At 44.9% G+C, this 17094-nt stretch overlaps 1 protein-coding gene across 3 annotated transcripts in view; it reads left to right on the top strand.

The window, feature by feature from the left end:
• Nucleotides 1–17094, top strand: part of Trpc3 (transient receptor potential cation channel subfamily C member 3) — a 69029-nt gene that overhangs the window by 29338 nt on the left and 22597 nt on the right. For all 3 annotated transcript variants that reach the window (XR_012908083.1, XM_075950707.1, XM_075950708.1), the window contains exons 4-7: nucleotides 8133–8297; nucleotides 11472–11688; nucleotides 12886–13119; nucleotides 15511–15775. Coding sequence is in view for 2 of the 3 variants with exons in the window: in XM_075950707.1 (XP_075806822.1) it covers nucleotides 8133–8297; nucleotides 11472–11688; nucleotides 12886–13119; nucleotides 15511–15775 (881 nt within the window). In the remaining variant the exon portion in view is untranslated. The remainder of the gene's footprint in view (nucleotides 1–8132; nucleotides 8298–11471; nucleotides 11689–12885; nucleotides 13120–15510; nucleotides 15776–17094) is intronic.

Genomic DNA, 17094 nt, shown 5'->3' with positions numbered 1-17094 from the left:
ACAATTGATAAAAATAGTAGTTAAATTATCTTATATGTAAAAAAATCTGAGTTTCTGGAATTGGATAATTTAAGTATATTGTGTAACAGAGAGAGTTTTTGTACTTAAGAGAAGCTGGCCGGTACTAGAGAGAGCTTAGTGGTCAGAAACATGTACCTTTCTTCCAGAGGACCCAATTTTAGTTGCTAACAACCATGGTGAGCGCCTCACAACTACCTGAACTCCAGCTCCAGGGGATTCAGTGCTGGACAACAAACTCCCACCTACACACACACACACACACACTTAAAATAAAATAAATCTTTGATAATAAAAGCTAGAAGCTGACAAAGCAGCAGCTATGTGAAGGGTGTGTCTTGAGTATGATCTGGTCGTCTGTGAACAGGCATGTCTTCTGTTCTTCCTTCCTGTGTTCTCATGCTTACAAGGAAAGGCATAGATCCAAGCTGCCAGGGTCACGTCGAGATGTCACCAGGGGCTCTTGACTGGCCATGGACATCACTTAGACCCCGGTCTATTCTTCAGTAAAGTGGGGGAGATAACAGTTGTTTAAAGATTCTGTGAGGTGATGCATATAGTTATCACGAGGACCATTTTGTGACATTCACTAATGATTGGCTTACAGCATCTCTGCTACAACGTTTCATGTCAGAATGATGGCTCTTCTACAGGTTGAAGAACCAGAGACAATTTCGTGTTCCTTGCTCTAAATCCAACCCTTGTTATCAAACTAGTTTATCAAGGAAAGAAGTCAGCAAAGGTCCCTTGGAAGTTCTTAGACTCGAAAGGAAAAGCAAAGGGACCTGTGTGTACAACCCAGACATCCAGAAACCTCAACCAGATCCAAGTCCAGGACTCCCTGGGGTCACCTGCTGTGAGTGGCCAGTGATGACTAGCAGTAGGGACACTGAGCCCTTGTCTGGTTGTCCTAAGACCTCTTGCAACTCAAGCCTACCACTGGCCTCTGGCCAATGAAACCTAAACCAGCATTCACATTCTAACAAAGCAAGGGTGGAGAAACATCTCTCCCGCACCTTCCAGGTGTGAGAAGGCTGCGTGGACACACACACACATGCATGTCCACTCACAGGCACACACACTTCCACCACAACACAGAGGACTTTGTGTCATATCCGTGGGATTTGGGTCAGTCATTAATGCTGTGAAGATTTATTTTCACTGGAAATTGGAAGAACACAACTTTTCTGGGAACAGATCCTATCAAAGATAACCAAATGCCTCTTGTTGAGTTCTTCCTGGGAGGTTTTGCTTATGCTGGGGGGGGGGGGGGGGAGGAAATAATTTTGAACAAGACTGATGGCAAGCCAGTTTTAGAAAAGCGTCCAGACAAAGTCATGGATCTTGCAACATGAGTCTCTTGTGTTTGACACCTGAGAGGGGAGAATTGATTTCAGTTGTCACAGGCTTCTTATCATCTCGTCGAAAGTGTCATGCTAGCAGAAACAGCTCATCTGCAGAGATGCTCTGTAGCCAACCCACTTGCAGACTGAATGGCTTACCGGATTCCAAACAAGTGGATGCATCGATTACAATGTATGCAGTATCGTAAGCAAAAATTTGTTACCAATCAACACGCATGGATATGAATTTAATATTTATTAGGAAAGGGCTTTTTATATAATAATATTAGACATCTTGAAGGACTGGAGAGATAACCCAGAGGTTAAGGGCACTTGCTGCTCTTGCACAGGACCCAGGTTTGGTCACCGTTATTGACATGGTGGCTCACAACCATGCATAACTCCAGTTCCGGGAGATCCAGCGCCCTCTTCTGGCCACTCTGGACACTAGACACACATGTGATGTACGTACATGCAGGTAGAACACTTATACACGTACAATTTTTAAAAATCTTTTTAAGATAAGCCTTAAAACAAAATTACAGATAACTCGACAGTATATAGTTTGGAACTTCCAGACACTAGAAAGATCATCAACAAAATCTAGAAAGAAGGGGCTGGAGAGATTCCCTCGCGGTTAAGAGAATTTGCTGTTCTTGAAGAGGACCTGGGTTAAGTTCTCAGGCTCACAACCATCCGGTGGTTGCGCAAGGTGCACATACATACATGCAGGCAAAACACGCATACACGTGAAATACATAAATCTAAAAACATTTATTAATGAAAGTAAATAAAAAAATGTAAACCCTGTGGTAATAAATATCAGCTAGGTGTGATGGCACGTGCCTGTGATCTTAGTGTTCACGAGGCTGAGGTAGGAGGACCACTAGCCTCAGGCTAGCCTGGGGTCTGTATTGAAACCTGTTTCAACCTTCTTTCAAAGTAAAGAAATGCTAATGTGTGTGTGTGTGTGTGTGTGTGTGTGTGTGTGTGTGATCTGCTCTCAATGAGTAGTTACAGTGCTTGGTGGTGCTGATGAAATCAATAATTCACTTCTGTCTTCTCTGCCTTACAGAACATTTACTCCTTTCATTCTAACTCTGTTCATCCCTCTCTGCTATTCTGTGCTAGGAGAGCAGGGTTTGTCCTCCCTGCCCCATCCCCCCCCAGCACACCCCCCCCATCTGTACCTACATCATGGTGAGCAATCTTCACTATAGATTATATATATATATATTAATATAGATATTTAATATATATTAAATTTGTTGACTGGATGTGGTAGGCTATTTAGTCTGTAACACTAGGCTCTAGAGAAAAATAATCTCCGGAGTTCTCTCCCAGTGCCCTAATTTCATCCTTAACAGAACAGTAATCTAAAAATTAGACCTGCGGCAATACGGACACATTCAGTTATCCTGTGTTTCTCTGCAGAAGGTGTAAGAGGCCTCAGACCTGAGGACGCAGAGGGAGAATGAGGGACGTACACATGACGAACATAAAATGTCATTAAAACAAGAGCGGAAACCCCCAAGAATTTTGCACAGCATTCTACACTTGAGAGGAGTTTAAATAGATAGTATCACACAGTCATTTTAGGTATACGCTTATTCAGTTGTCTTCCATCTCCTTGCTCTGGTTGATGGGGCAACTACCATCCTACTGCTCATTTGACTCTCTCTCTCTCTCTCTCTCTCTCCCTCTGTGTGTGTGTGCGTGTGTGTGTGTGTGTGTGTTCTTTAATGCTGTGTTAGTTTTGTTCCATTGAAAGATTGGAATGTTCTTATGTGTCAAGCACTTTCTCTTCGAATCAGAAAGCCTCCAATCAGGGTATTATTTCTGTAATGACTTCCATTTGCTGCTCCACTGCAGTTGGGAAACAACACACGAATCTGACGCAGCCAGCTATGACCGTGTGGCATCATAAGGACATTTTCCCAGGAAATAGAGTGGTTTAAGAGATAAAGGCTTCTGCCCTCTTTTGAAGTTGTTGGAAAGAAAGAAAAAAAAAACCAATCTCCTGATGGATTAGGGTGTTTTGCTCTCACTTGCTAATATTGTGTCGATTTTGTTTTTGAGATGTGCCTTGTGTATTTGTATTAGGAGTTTTAAATTGTTGAGGAAGTTCTATTTGTGTGGGTTTTAAACATATTCAGCAGAGATGATATTACATAGCTCAGGAAGATCATAGGCTGTGATCCTAGTGACAGGAAATTGGCCAGTTATGCTGAGTTTACCTTCACAGCAGGTGAGGTGCTAGGATTTAATATGTACTAAGTGTTGGCACCTGTGGTACAAGCCCCAAGGGTCGATGTGTATCATCTCACATACTCTGTGTGGAAAAGGTGGCCCAGTGTTGGGAGTGGCTCAGACCTATAATCCCGGCATGAGGGAGACTGAAGCAGGAGGCTTGCTTTCTGCTCTAGGCCAGCTTGGGCTATAGAGTAAGACCCTGCCTCAAAATCAAAACAAACCAAAGCAGGCTGGTGGGATGGCTCAGCGAGGAAAGGTGCTTGCTTGGGAAGCATGGCAACCTGAGTTCACCCCCCTGTGCCCTGGTTGGCTTTTCAACTTGACACAAGGCAGAGTTATCTGGGAAGAAGAACCTCGGTTGAGAAAATGGCACCATCGTTGCCTGTAGGCAAGTCTGTGGGGATATGGGAGGGCCCAGCCCATCATGGGCAATGGCATCCCCAAGAGGATGGATCTAGGTTACACAAAAAAGTAAAAAAAAAAAAAAACAACAGCAACAACAAACAAACAAACAAAAACCAACAAATTAAGCAAGCCCCAAGGAGCAAGCCAGTAAGCAGCACTCCTCCATGGCTTCTGCTTCAGCTCCTGCTCCAGGTGCCTGCCATGAGCTCCTTCCCTGCCCCCCATCAGTGATGGAGAGTGCGCTGGGGTTTTAAATTGCTTTCAGTAGCGGTCTCTGTCACAGCGATACAAACCCTCACTAAGACACTGCAGATCCTGCATGGAGGCAGAAGGAAGCCCACTGGTTCCCTTCCGACCCTCACATTAGTTCCACGGCACCCCGATGCTCACACACACACACACACACGCGCAGACAATAGTAATAAGACAGTGTTGGTACAGTGTAGGTCCTAAGAAAAGCAGTGTCTCGGTTCGTTTGTACTGCTGTGACAATGACTGAGTCTGGGTGTGTTACAAACAGGATGTATTTTTCTCACAGCGCCGGGGTGGGAAGTCCAAGATGAAGGCACTGGCAGGCAGGGCTGTATCCTTCGGAAGCACTAACAGTGTCCTAGCGTGGGTGGAAGCATGGGAGCACAAACTGACAAGCACCAAATGGCTCTTCTATGGTCATCTTCATCCTTCAAAGGACTGTGTTGTTTTTAATTTATTATTGTTGTTGTTGTTGTTATTATTATTATTTTATGTTCATTGGTGTGAGAGTCAGATGCCCTGGAACTGGAGTTACAGACAGTTGTGAGCTGCCAGGTGGGTGATGGGAATTGAACTCAGGACCTCTGGAAGAGCAGCCAGTGCTCTTAACCACTGAGCCATCTCTCCAGCCCAAGGGCTGTGTTGTTTTTAGATACCCGATCTTGCTGAGTTACCCAGACCAGCCTTGAACTTCTAGACTCAAGCGATCCTTCCTAGCTGAAACTACAGTTGAACAGTACTGGGGACTTTCACCACCTCCTCTAGCCCTTCCCTTTCCCACCTCTTCAGAATGTCACATGACAACACCAGAATTTTAAAGGAGATGCTTTCGAGCCATAGCAAGCAGGTACTCCCTAGAAGGAAGTGAGTTCATCCAACCACGTGGATGCAGTGCATTTGTCTCCTAGCCCTGTGGATACTCTGTAACTTAGAGATACTCCCTAGTGGGAAGAGAGTTCATACATCCAAATGTATGCAGTGTATTTGTCTCCTAGACCTGTGAATACTCTGTAACTTAGAGATACTCTCTACAGGGAAGTGAGTTCATCCATGCATTTGTCTCCTAGACCTGTGGATACTCTGTAACTTAGAGATACTCTCTTCAGGGCAGTGAGTTCATCCATGCATTTGTCTCCTAGCCCTGTGGATACTCTATAACTTACAGAAATCTTTGGGTTGTCCCAGAAAAGTACAAGCTTGACTCCCCAAACAGTAATCTCATACGATGATATCCTATGTTCACCCTGTGGCTTTCCTGGTATGCCCAGCTCCTTGTCCTCAGCCTGGCTGCCTGGGGTCTCCAGAGAGCTATGACTTGGATCCATGCAGTGCCTTGTCTCTCAAATGTGGAGCCCTTAGTACTGAAACATTTCCACTAAGACGATTTTGTTCCAACTTACTGTCTTGATGAGGATATGGAGTCCAGTTTTATTATGACTTACATAGCATTGATTGACAACCTGCTGTAGCTGGAATTTTCTTTGGGCCACCAACCAGCTCCCAAATAAAGACATGGAGACTTATTATTAATTATGAATGCTCAGCCTTAGCTTAGGTTTGTCTCTCTAGCTCTTTTAACATAATTGAACCTGTTTCTATTCCTCTATGTTTTGCCTCGGGGCCGTTTACCTTTTTTTTTTTTTCATTCTGTATGTCCTGCTTTCCTGCTTCCTCCATGTCTGACTGACTGGTCCCTGATGTCTTCCTGCTGTCTCCTTTTCTTTCTTTTGCAAACCCATATTCCTCCTCCTCCTTACTCTCCCTGCCTGGAAGTTCCACCTACACCTCCTCCCTCACTATGGGCCATTCAGCTTTTTGTTAGACCAATCAGGTGCCTTAGTCAGGCAAGGTAAAACAGCAACACATCTTTACATAATTAAACAAATGCAACACATCTTTGCACAGTTAAACAAAAAAATCCTCAAAGGCCTGCTTTGTGCTCTGAAGAAATGACTGTTCATGGTTTAAAGTGATACAAACTCTCCTATTTTTAATTAAATTAATTTATTTTACAACCTGACCACAATTTTGCCTCCCTCCTATCCTCCTATTCCCTTGCCCTCCCCTCTTCCTCCATCCACTCCCCCTCTGTTTCTGTTCCGACTCCTATTTTTATCTTGTGCCAAATGCCCAGAGCGGTGGCTGGCTGATAGTATAGAAAGCCTTCTGAAGGGTGAATGAATAAACATGATAGACATTTAGGAGCTGTAGGGGGAGGAGTAAAACAGAAAAGAAATGGTCTGAATATAACACAGGGGGAAAGTGGAGATTTGAGGCTCTTCACAGACTCCGAGGGAACACAGACCTGGGAATTCTGTTTGGATTGAGTCTACAGCATTTTCCAAGAAGTCATCTCATGACTATGCTAGTGTGTGAGATGGTTTTGAAACCGTGAACTTTACAGGGTGTGGGTGACATGCATCTTTAATCTCAGTATTCACGAGCCTGAAGCAGGAACCCAAATTCAAGACCAGTTGGGCTCATAGTGAGTGAGACTCTGCCTTAAAAGAATAAGGAGAGGAAGAGAGAGAGGAAGACAGTAAGTAAATTGTTTGGAAAGAAGACCTAACATACTCTTAGCGACTGGCAATGGTGGAACAATCAGAAGGAACCTCTGGCCAGGTATTTCTGGGCTCTTTGGGTGCTATAGCAAGGCACCCTAACTGGGGTGATTTATAGACAACAGAAACCTGTTTCTTACAACACTGAGGCTGGGAATCTGTGGCCAACAATGGCAACAGGGCTGTTTCTATTGAGTTGCAAAGTACTGACTTCTCTTTGTAATACATGTGGTAAAAGCAGAGCCTTGTGTGTGTGTGGGGGGGGGTGTCTATAATACATAGGCACCAATCTCACCATCTCATGTACTCTGTCCCCAGACCCCAAGTGTGCCCTGAAGTCCTGCCCTGAGGGCCAGCACTTTGGGAGTAAGGAGTTCAAAATGTGAATTTGAAGACAGCCTTTGACCCAAAGCAATGCTGTTTTCACAATAAATTATCCAATAAAGAGAGCAATCGCTAGGCCAGCCTGGGTTACAGTAGGAGACCCCATGTCAGAAAATTAAAAATGTTTTAGAAGCAAGATAGAAGGGTATAGGAATTATGGATAAGGTTAAAAAACAAAAACAAAGCCGGGAAGATAGCTCGGCAGTTAAGAGTGGTGCTAACGGGGACCCCGCATGATACCTGCTGGCGTAGGAACAGCTCTGCCGGAACTTTCCTTTCGTATTCAGCCACAGCACAGGAGTTCAATTTGCATCAGTTTTGTATTTTCTCATACGCGTAGTATTTCAGGAGTAACTCGCAAGTTTATTAACACTTCTCTTACTTCTGGTCAGCAATAAGCCAAATCACCGTTTGCCTTTTCCATTTTGAAATGAAGGCAAGAAAGCTGGCAAGAGATATGGTGGGGGGCACGGTTTCCCAACAGAAAGCCAGTGTTAGGCATGGCCAGAGAGGAGTCAGCTACCAGAAAGGACTGGGGGTGAGGGTGACTTCAGCTTTCTCCTTTGGTTTCCACCTCCGTTCTAATAGGAAGGGAGGACCCAGGAGGTTTTAAGAGGCTGTGTTCTACAAAGGCATGTATTGGATATGGTGGCACAGGCCTTTTTTTTCTTTTAAGATTTATTTATTTGTTTGTTTGTTTGTTTAGTATCCTGCCTGTAGGCCAGGAAAGGGCACCAGGTCTCATTACAGATGGTTGTGAGCCACCACATGGTTGCTGGGAATTGAACTCAGGACCTCTGGAAGAGCAGTCATTGCTCTTCACCACTGAGCCATCTCTCCAGCCCCAAAGGCATGTATTGGAATGCTCTGCTGTGGACAGGGCCTACTAACTTGTCTCTCCCTCTACTCCCAACAGTTCGTGGCTCACCCCAACTGCCAACAACAGCTTCTGACGATCTGGTATGAGAATCTCTCCGGCCTTCGGGAACAGACCATCGCTATCAAGTGCCTGGTCGTGCTGGTCGTGGCCTTGGGCCTTCCGTTCCTTGCCATTGGCTATTGGATTGCACCTTGTAGCAGGGTACTAGCCTCCCCCCTCCCCTCCGTGCTTGGTATACTGTGTATCTCTGTTGGGAAAGTGCAGCAGCTAATGTTCAGGCTCCCGGCTCTTTGGCTCCGCCTTCTAAGTGACCACAGAATGCGGTCTACTTTGTAGTGGGTGAATCAACTCGAGGAGACAGCTGGAAAGGATTTGGGGCTAGCAGAACAGATCATATTTGCAGGCGTGGCATTATAAGGCTTTCAGGGTAAAATTCCCATGGTAGACAAGAAGGAATAAGTATCGAGAGAGAATGGAGTTACTTCTGTCAGCGTAGTAAGAAGAGAATATGGTCATAGCTGGCTGAAGGAAGAGAAGGGAAGCAGACAGCTGTGCTCAGTGAGATCACAAAAATGGCTATTTTCAGAGCGCTCATCTGAACCCATTAGAAACATGGTGGGGGGATGAGTACTGAGCTCATGGATATCAGAAGTATTATTTAACCTTTAATCATGCCCATGATGGGTTCTCAAGTCCTTTATTCTTCTAGAAAGTTCCAACTCGAGTAGTATTGAACTTAGGGTGCTTTGGATTTTGTTTGAACTGCTTGACTTTGCTTGGATGACTCCGGTACCTTTCTCCTCTCAACCTGCCCAAGTAGAGCTAATGTGGTCGTGATTAAGATGTGGACGAGAACATGAATCCTGCTAACAGAATCTGGTAATAAGGGGCACATCCCTGGAGAGGAGCTGCCCTAAGGTCCTTTAATCTCGTGTCTATATTCTCAAGTCTGGTTTTATTTAAATCAGAATCTGTTTCAGGCAAAATGCCTCAAGGTCACTAAAAAATGACCCTGTAAGTCTAATGTCGCCTGTGGCTCAGCTGTCTTCTCTGGGCGTGTGTATCCAGCTCACTTCCTTGTTGAGCTGCCCCATTCAATAAAAGGTAGAAAGTTTGTCATTTTTACCAAGTTTGATGACTGCTGGATTCTTTGTTGTGTATCATGGAGAAGCTATTTTACAGTTCTTTACAAACATAATCACTAAAGACTAGAACACAAATCACATAAGAGCCTGAAGTCAGCAGAAAATTACAACCCAACCAGATTCCCTTCCTGGAGGAAATGCATCACCAAGTTCTGGTACCCAAGAGTCCGTCTTCAGGTTTTCAGTCAATTAGAGAGGGTTAGGGTTGCAGTGGGCATCTTGGGGCATACATTTTTACCTCTTATAAAAGAGCAACTCTCCGAGTAGCGATGTTTCATCATAAGAAAAGAAACGTAGGCACTGAACCACCCATGGAACCCATGCATGGCTGTGCTTATTTCACAGAGAAAATAAGTAACTGGGGAATTCTCGGGCTGGGCACACCTCAGTTGATGAAGTGCTTGCCTTGCAAGCATGAATACCCAAGCTCCACCCCTAGAGTCAGCGTGCAAAGCAAGGGATGATGGCAGAGCCTGAAGTCTCAGTGCTGGAGAGCTGGACGTGGAAGGTTCCTGGAGTTGCTAGGCAGCCAGTCCAGCTTACTGGTGAACTCTAGGTCCAAAGACTAAGGTGGGGAGGCCCCAGAAGAATGGTGCTTGATCCTGACCTCCAGCCTCCGCATACAGACTTGGGCAAGGAGGTCTGAGGCTGGGACAAACCTCAGCATTAGAGCATTGCCTGGTGTGCATGAGCCTTGACTGCAATACTGTTTTTAAAAAAAGTAAAACAAACGAACAAAAAACTCCGCGTATAATCCATTTTAAAAATGAGTATACTGTTTTATTTTCTTCTTATTTAAAGTTTTAAAGATCGTTTTTTGAGAAAAGCAGACTTGGCAACACCCAAGAAATTGCATGTGCCTTGACAGCCATGCCAAACACACCCTCTGCAGCTGAATCAGCACTGGGCTGTGTGGTTATTGTTGCTTGTTTTTCTGTGTCCGGTATGGAAACGTAACAATTGTCTGTGTGCACGCATGTTCAAATTCAGAAAGACTTGACATTGTTTGATCATTTATTGATAGCAGATTAAGGTTCTGGACATTGGTATGAAAATAGCCTTCCAAATGTGAACCAGATCTGTTTTTAAGTTCATAGACAGAGTTAAAAACCAGGCTCTGAGTGTGCAGAATAGAGAACATACTGGACAAATGTGTCCCATGTACCTAATCCTTGGACTGTGGATACCCTGGGGACAGAAGGAACTGCTTCTCATTTCCTGTTAGAGCATGGGACTTTTAAGGACAGTGTGTCACAGGATGTTTATAAGGCACCACCTTTAAACAATTATAAGCTGACCATTAAAACTGTCTTTATTATATGCATCATTTTCAAAGCTCGGAGATTATTTTTAATCAAGCTACCTTTCTTGGAATTTCTAGTTATTTTACATCTCCCTATTATGTAGGTAGTAATTGATAAGATATTTATCTCAACTCTAATGCTTTCTTCCCTTTTTTCTTTCATCCTTTTAAAATATGATGATACGGTATGATGGGATTATTTGGAAGTGAGAATTAAATTTTGTTTACAGTGCAGCAATTATTTTACTCTTCGAAAAACTTTTAATGCCCTATTTTTTTAATTAAAAAAAATTTGAAAACCTACAAACTAGGGTTTCCTTTTCAGGCCTACGAACTTTGACTTTGCCATAGCTTTTCATGCAAAAGTAAGAGTAAGAACCATCCTCCGTACAGAGTTTCCAGAAGCGGGCAGTCAGTGCGGCACGGTTTACAGTGTAGTAGGCATTTAGGAACTGAATTTCCAAGACTTTTGAAATCAATTTTAGAGGGAAAATCTCCCTTAAAAAAGAGTGGTTTTCACAATGCATAACCGTCAGGGGAGTTCAACCTTTTGACATTATGACTTGATGTCTACAAATGTGTTGGGCAACGTTCATAACTATCCAAAAGTTGGACAAGCCTGAATAGTTCTTCCAAAGCAAACAGAAATTGTTCCAGCTCCCTTCATGTATCCATTTTATCCTGGATAGTGATTGTTGCAAGTAGAAGACAATTTTTAGAGCATCTCCTTCTCCCCCATCTCCCCCTCCTTCCTATCTCCCCTGCCTCCCATCTCCTCCTCCTTCCCACCCTCTCTCCTTCCCATGCCCCCTCCCTTTCATCTCCCCATCACTCCCATCTCTCCCCTCCCCTTCTCTCCCTCCTTCCCATCTCCCTCCCATCTTTCCCTGCCCACAATTTTCCCCCTCTCTCTCTGTCATATCACAGCTGGGGAAAATTCTTCGAAGCCCTTTCATGAAGTTCGTGGCACACGCCGCCTCCTTCATCATCTTTCTGGGTCTGCTTGTGTTCAACGCCTCAGACAGGTTTGAAGGTATCAGCACGCTGCCCAATATCACTGTTATTGACTACCCCAAGCAGATCTTCAGGGTGAAGACCACCCAGTTCACATGGACGGAAATGCTAATTATGGTCTGGGTTCTCGGTAAGTCTTTTTAGTTCCCTGATTGCTACCTCTCCTCCCCCTCAAAAAATAGTTACTGAAATGATGCTATTTTCTACTAAAACTGTTAACACTATAGATGATGAGAACATCATATATGACTATTAATTGTAAGTTAAATAAGAAAGGAACTGAACGATTCAGTACTAGATAATGCTGAAATGTTGACACTGAGTTATTAGCATAGGCCTCACTAAATTGAAATACTCGTGACTAGAAAGGCTTCGTCACTTATTTGTTTCAGGGATTTTAGGAGTGTTCTCATTTTCAGGATGTTTGTTACTCTGACAGCTCATTTTGAGTAGCTGTGTTTGGAGTACTATGAGGGATAAATTCTCCTCCTTCTCAGGAGATGGGACCACTCTGTGTCTTGATTTCTATCCCCGAGGCGTTCTGTGTTCTGTCCCCACCAGTGTGTCCTCGCTGCTCTTAGTGAGGAGGTCAGCTCTTCACTCCTTCACTTCATGGCCTCAGCCAGCTGTGGCCCTCAGTAACACGTGTCCCACCATGGCTATAAACATAGCCCAAAACATCTGTACACAACAACACATCACAGTACCATAAGACTGGACATCTACATGTACAAAGTTGGGATAATTTATTAAACTGGATATTTCATCTTTTTTTTTTTTCGCTCAAATGACAGGTTTTTTTTTCTAGAGTTGGGTCTTTTTCTGATGATGTTCTTGGCCTCCCCAGTAGGTAGGGTAGTGGGAAGGGAAGTTAGAGGAGAGTGAATGTTCCTGGGTGACAGGACATGGTTTTTGTTACATGTCTACAGTGAATTTCCCACTCCAGGGCTTACTCGTGCCCCTACATTACTGTGATCTGAATTAATTGGCCTCTTTGTTTTCCTAGACTCCCTTTTCTCTCCTCCTCCAAAACCCTCACAGAACAAAGTCTTGGACTGGGGCATCCCCTCGCTCCTCTCTTGTCCCCCTTCCCGTGTCATCTGCACGCACAGGGCTACCCGAGCGGCGATCCTGGCGTCGTATATGTTTCTTTAAGTTCTGACGTGATGGAGTCCATTGGCTCCTAAGCGGCACCCAGCTCCACGGAGCCTCAGTGTCTGACCGCACCTCCCGTTGGTGCGGAGTTTCACCATTTTCCGGGTGTGGACAGAGTATCGGTTCAGCCCCGGCTGTAGACTCTACTCTACGGCTCTGGTTTCTTGTGCAGGGATGATGTGGTCTGAGTGCAAGGAGCTCTGGCTGGAAGGACCCCGGGAGTACATCGTGCAGCTGTGGAACGTGCTTGACTTCGGCATGCTCTCCATCTTCATCGCCGCCTTCACCGCCAGGTTCCTGGCTTTCCTGCAGGCCACGAAAGCGCAGCAGTATGTGGACAGCCACGTGCAAGAGAGCGACCTGAGCGAAGTCACGCTTCCACCTGAGGTTCAGTATTTCACCTATGGTGAGTTGTTAGCTGCGGGTCCTTTTACATTTCAGGAAGGGCATTTTGGAAAGAAACAGCTGGGAAGATGGTTCAGCCATTAAAAGCTAGGCTGACAACCGGAAATATAAGACACGGTACTCTCCTATCTGAGTCGAGGATGTTCCAAGATGCCGGAAACCATGGATAGAATCAAACTCTACATATAATGTGTCCTTTCACATATGAAAATATATCCTTGTGATAAAGCTTGGTTTATAAATTAGAGACTATGACTGATTAATAACTAATAAAACACAAAAATTATAATGGTCTATGGCAATAAATTTCCCAGCATCACTACTTTTGAGTTGTAGGATTGTTCTGAGTAAGATAAAAGTTTCTTTACCGCAGCCCCTACTGTGTAGAGACTGTCAGTCTGAGAAGCTCCACCGTTGCTCAGCCACTAAAGGGAAGACAGCCTATCAGCTGTGGACACACTGTGGTCCTATCGCCTGTGGACACACTGTGGTCTTATCGACCGTGGACACACTGGACACAGGGCGGAGGATAGGAGGGATGGTCCCACTCGAGACTTTAGATGGCTGGGCAGTCTAAAACACACACGTTCTTTGTTTCTGGGATTTGCTGTTTGGCATTTTCAAACTACAATTGCTCATCAGTCACTGAAATTATGGAATACCAAGCCTCAGATTAATAGGCCGCCACTGTCCTTAGCATGAGAAATGTGTAGAGCGTTTGTGGGCAGTAGGGAAAGCATGAGCTCTGGAATCTGGAAACTAGATGCTCATGAGCATGGAATAAGAGAAATGAAAATCCAGCAGAGGCAGGATGTGGGAGCTAAAGCCCCAACACATGAGAAAGTTGGCGTGGAGACGGTAGACACTGGAGAGGGTGTTGTATCGTCCCCGTGGCAAGGACATCCAGGTGAAAGGACACTGATGGCTTCTTTGCCAGCACGAATCAGTATTATGCAGCTATTACTGGCAAGTTTTCATTATGGTTGTGTGTTTGTCAGGCCTGCAGTCCCAGCTACCCAGGAGGTTAAGGCAGAAGGACTGCAAGCTCGAAACCGGCCAGCCTTCACAGACCAAGGTCAACCAGGGCGACTTAGTGGGCTCCTGCATGTGAATAGATGAAAAAGTAATGAATTAATTAAATAAGTAAAGGCATGGGGATATTGCACAGTCCTAGAGTGCTTGCCTAACCCAAATGCCACAATAAATTAATTAAGATAGAATAAATTATTGTCTGGCATTCTTAAGCCTAAAATAGAGGATTCCGAAGTGTCGTGGCCGGGAGGAAAACCGTAAGTGTGTCTAGGACTTGGTGACGTGAGGAGAGCAGATACTTTAACATCTGTAGGAAGTCTCCAAAAGATCCGGTATCGCAGAGCATGCAATTTAAACCCATCGTCTGTCGTCATCGGCAAGCAAGAGTTTTCATGGCCCGAGGACGCTGGCTCAAAGGAGCAAATGGGCACCATTTATAGTGAAAGAATTTAAACCTTGTTTGGTAACATATTAGTTTTACTGTTTCTGTAAGCTTTTTCTGTAATATTCACGTTTATTCTTGTGTATTTAGTAACTTTTGGCTGGAGGGGGATTTATTAATTCAGACTTCCCTGCTTCCTATGTATGTTCTTTTTTAACGTTTCTAAGTCTTGACGTCTGTTTTTATGAAGAGAAATGACAGTGGGCCATTGAAGGCAGTGTCAGCGGATGTCAGGTTTGCTGCTGCGCATGTCTACAGGGCAGCCGTTCTTTCGGCAACGACTCGGTTTGCACAGAGTTAGCTGTCTGTTATTTCATTGCCCTGCCGGGGACCTGGAGCAGCTGTATGCTATTAGCGTCCTTACTCTGCGTCCACCTCTAACGTACTTACGCTGCCTGGGAGCCTGCCGCATGGCTCACATCCCACAGGGTCAGCATCACGCTGACTTGGAATACTCCCCCCCCCCCCCGCGCTGCTGAACATTTTACTAGCGTTAATTGATAGATGAACTGGATTTCAAAATAAGTTCCACTGAGGTTTTGTCCATTGCATGGCAAAAGAGCCAGTAAATAAAAGCTGATACCTACGGGGAGAGTGAATATCAATGGTCTCTTGTCCTGGGCACAGTCCGTGTCCGCGAAACATTGAATCTCCCTCTTTTGTATATTATTCTGTTTCTGTGCCATGTGAGGCCACCTTGGTGTCTTCATAATAGGGTTTTTTCATCAATTGAAATAAAGATGCTGCTTCTAGTTTAACATTTAAAAATCGTATCCGGACGGTTCATTAAATTGCCAGTCATTTCAACCGAAGCAAGAACCCCTTGTCTTGATAATAGGTCAGTTTGCAGTATTTGTTTTGCATAGTTAGGCATAAATTAAAAACCCCATTTTTTTCTCTTTCTCTCCCCTCTTCTAGCTAGAGATAAATGGCTCCCTTCTGACCCTCAGATCATATCCGAAGGCCTCTACGCCATAGCGGTGGTACTCAGCTTCTCCCGGATCGCATACATTCTCCCTGCCAACGAGAGCTTTGGGCCCTTGCAGATCTCCCTGGGAAGGACTGTGAAGGACATATTCAAGTTCATGGTTCTGTTCATTATGGTGTTTTTGGCGTTCATGATTGGCATGTTCATCCTTTATTCCTACTACCTGGGGGCCAAAGTCAATCCTGCTTTTACCACGTAAGTAAGACATCATCCTAAAAAGGTATAAAAAGAATTTCCAGCAGGTCCAGCAAGTGAAGAATGTCAGCTGTCATAATGAAGCCATTCTCGAGGGCAGAAAACCAACCCATCAAACCAGTGTCCCTAGCCAGTCATACAGGCCACTGTCATAAAGGTCATTGGTCCACTCTTGGCATTTAGTGAGATTTCACCACAAAAAAAAATTGATCAAGATTTGGAAAAATACCAGTCCAAAAGGGCTATTTAAAGAAAATTGGATGGCAAATGTTTCACAGTGGATGTCTCTTATATAGACACTAAATTTAGCTTCATCATTTTGAGGTCTCTTTCGGCTTCTATGTTGATGTGTCCATCAGTAGTGAGGACAGGGGATAAATAAGAGAAAGGATAGCTCCTCCGAAGAGAGCTCCTGCCCTGGAGATTCACCTCCTCTCCGAAGCCTTTCTTGATTACCCTCCATAGCCACTGTCACTGTAAGGTCCCCTGCCATGGAGCTTCCCCAAATGTGAGGTTCTCTCCCTCACCCTTAGGCGTTTGGTCGTCGTGGGGATGGGGCCCTCCCTGCATGCCTCAGCCCCTGCAGACAAGAACATCACAAACCCTCACCAGCTCCCCTTTGTTCCCCACAATGCCAGCTGCAAGCCAGCTACAGTAAGTTCCCCATAGATAGCACACAGCATCGTGTCCTTGGAGACGTCGGGATTGAAACAGTTCTTGTAGCTCAGGCCTTAAAGGTAAAAGAGACCAAAGGCTCACTTTCTTGTAATACACGACAAAACCGAAAGTCCCGACTCCATTAGTGACTAGACAGGACCTGTGCAGTTCCCTGCCTTCCGAGCCTCACAATAGTTCATACGACAGATCACATTTTTCTCTTCTCTTTTGAAGGGAGGCCTGGCAGCATAATGCAGTGGAAAGAGTATCGGCTGGGAAGTCTGGCAGGCCGGGACTGCAGCACGGTTCTGCTATTTTCTAGCTGCGCCCTTTGGTTAAATTACTGAACATTTCTCAGTGTCATTCCCCTCGTTTTTAAAAGAAGCATGATAGATTTTAAATAAGGTCGCTGCGAGGCTTACGTAAGGCTGGTTATGTAAAACCTCTTGCCCACAGTAGGAGCTCAGAGCTGCAGTGTTCCTCTTTTCCTGCACATACCCAGCCCACAGAAGCTGCACGGAGTCCAGGCGGGGAAGTCCGCAAAGGAACAGAGGAAGGGGCGGGAGGTGCCACGGCAGGTTTCATAAACGCAGAAACAGGCTAAACTGTGCTGTGCGGCCTCCTGCCTCCCCGTGCCATAACTTCACGCTCTAAAGTTTTAG

The sequence above is a fragment of the Microtus pennsylvanicus genome, chromosome 16, assembly GCF_037038515.1.
Source record: "Microtus pennsylvanicus isolate mMicPen1 chromosome 16, mMicPen1.hap1, whole genome shotgun sequence".
Taxonomy (NCBI): domain Eukaryota; kingdom Metazoa; phylum Chordata; class Mammalia; order Rodentia; family Cricetidae; genus Microtus; species Microtus pennsylvanicus.
This window is presented reverse-complemented; position numbering and strand designations above follow the sequence as displayed.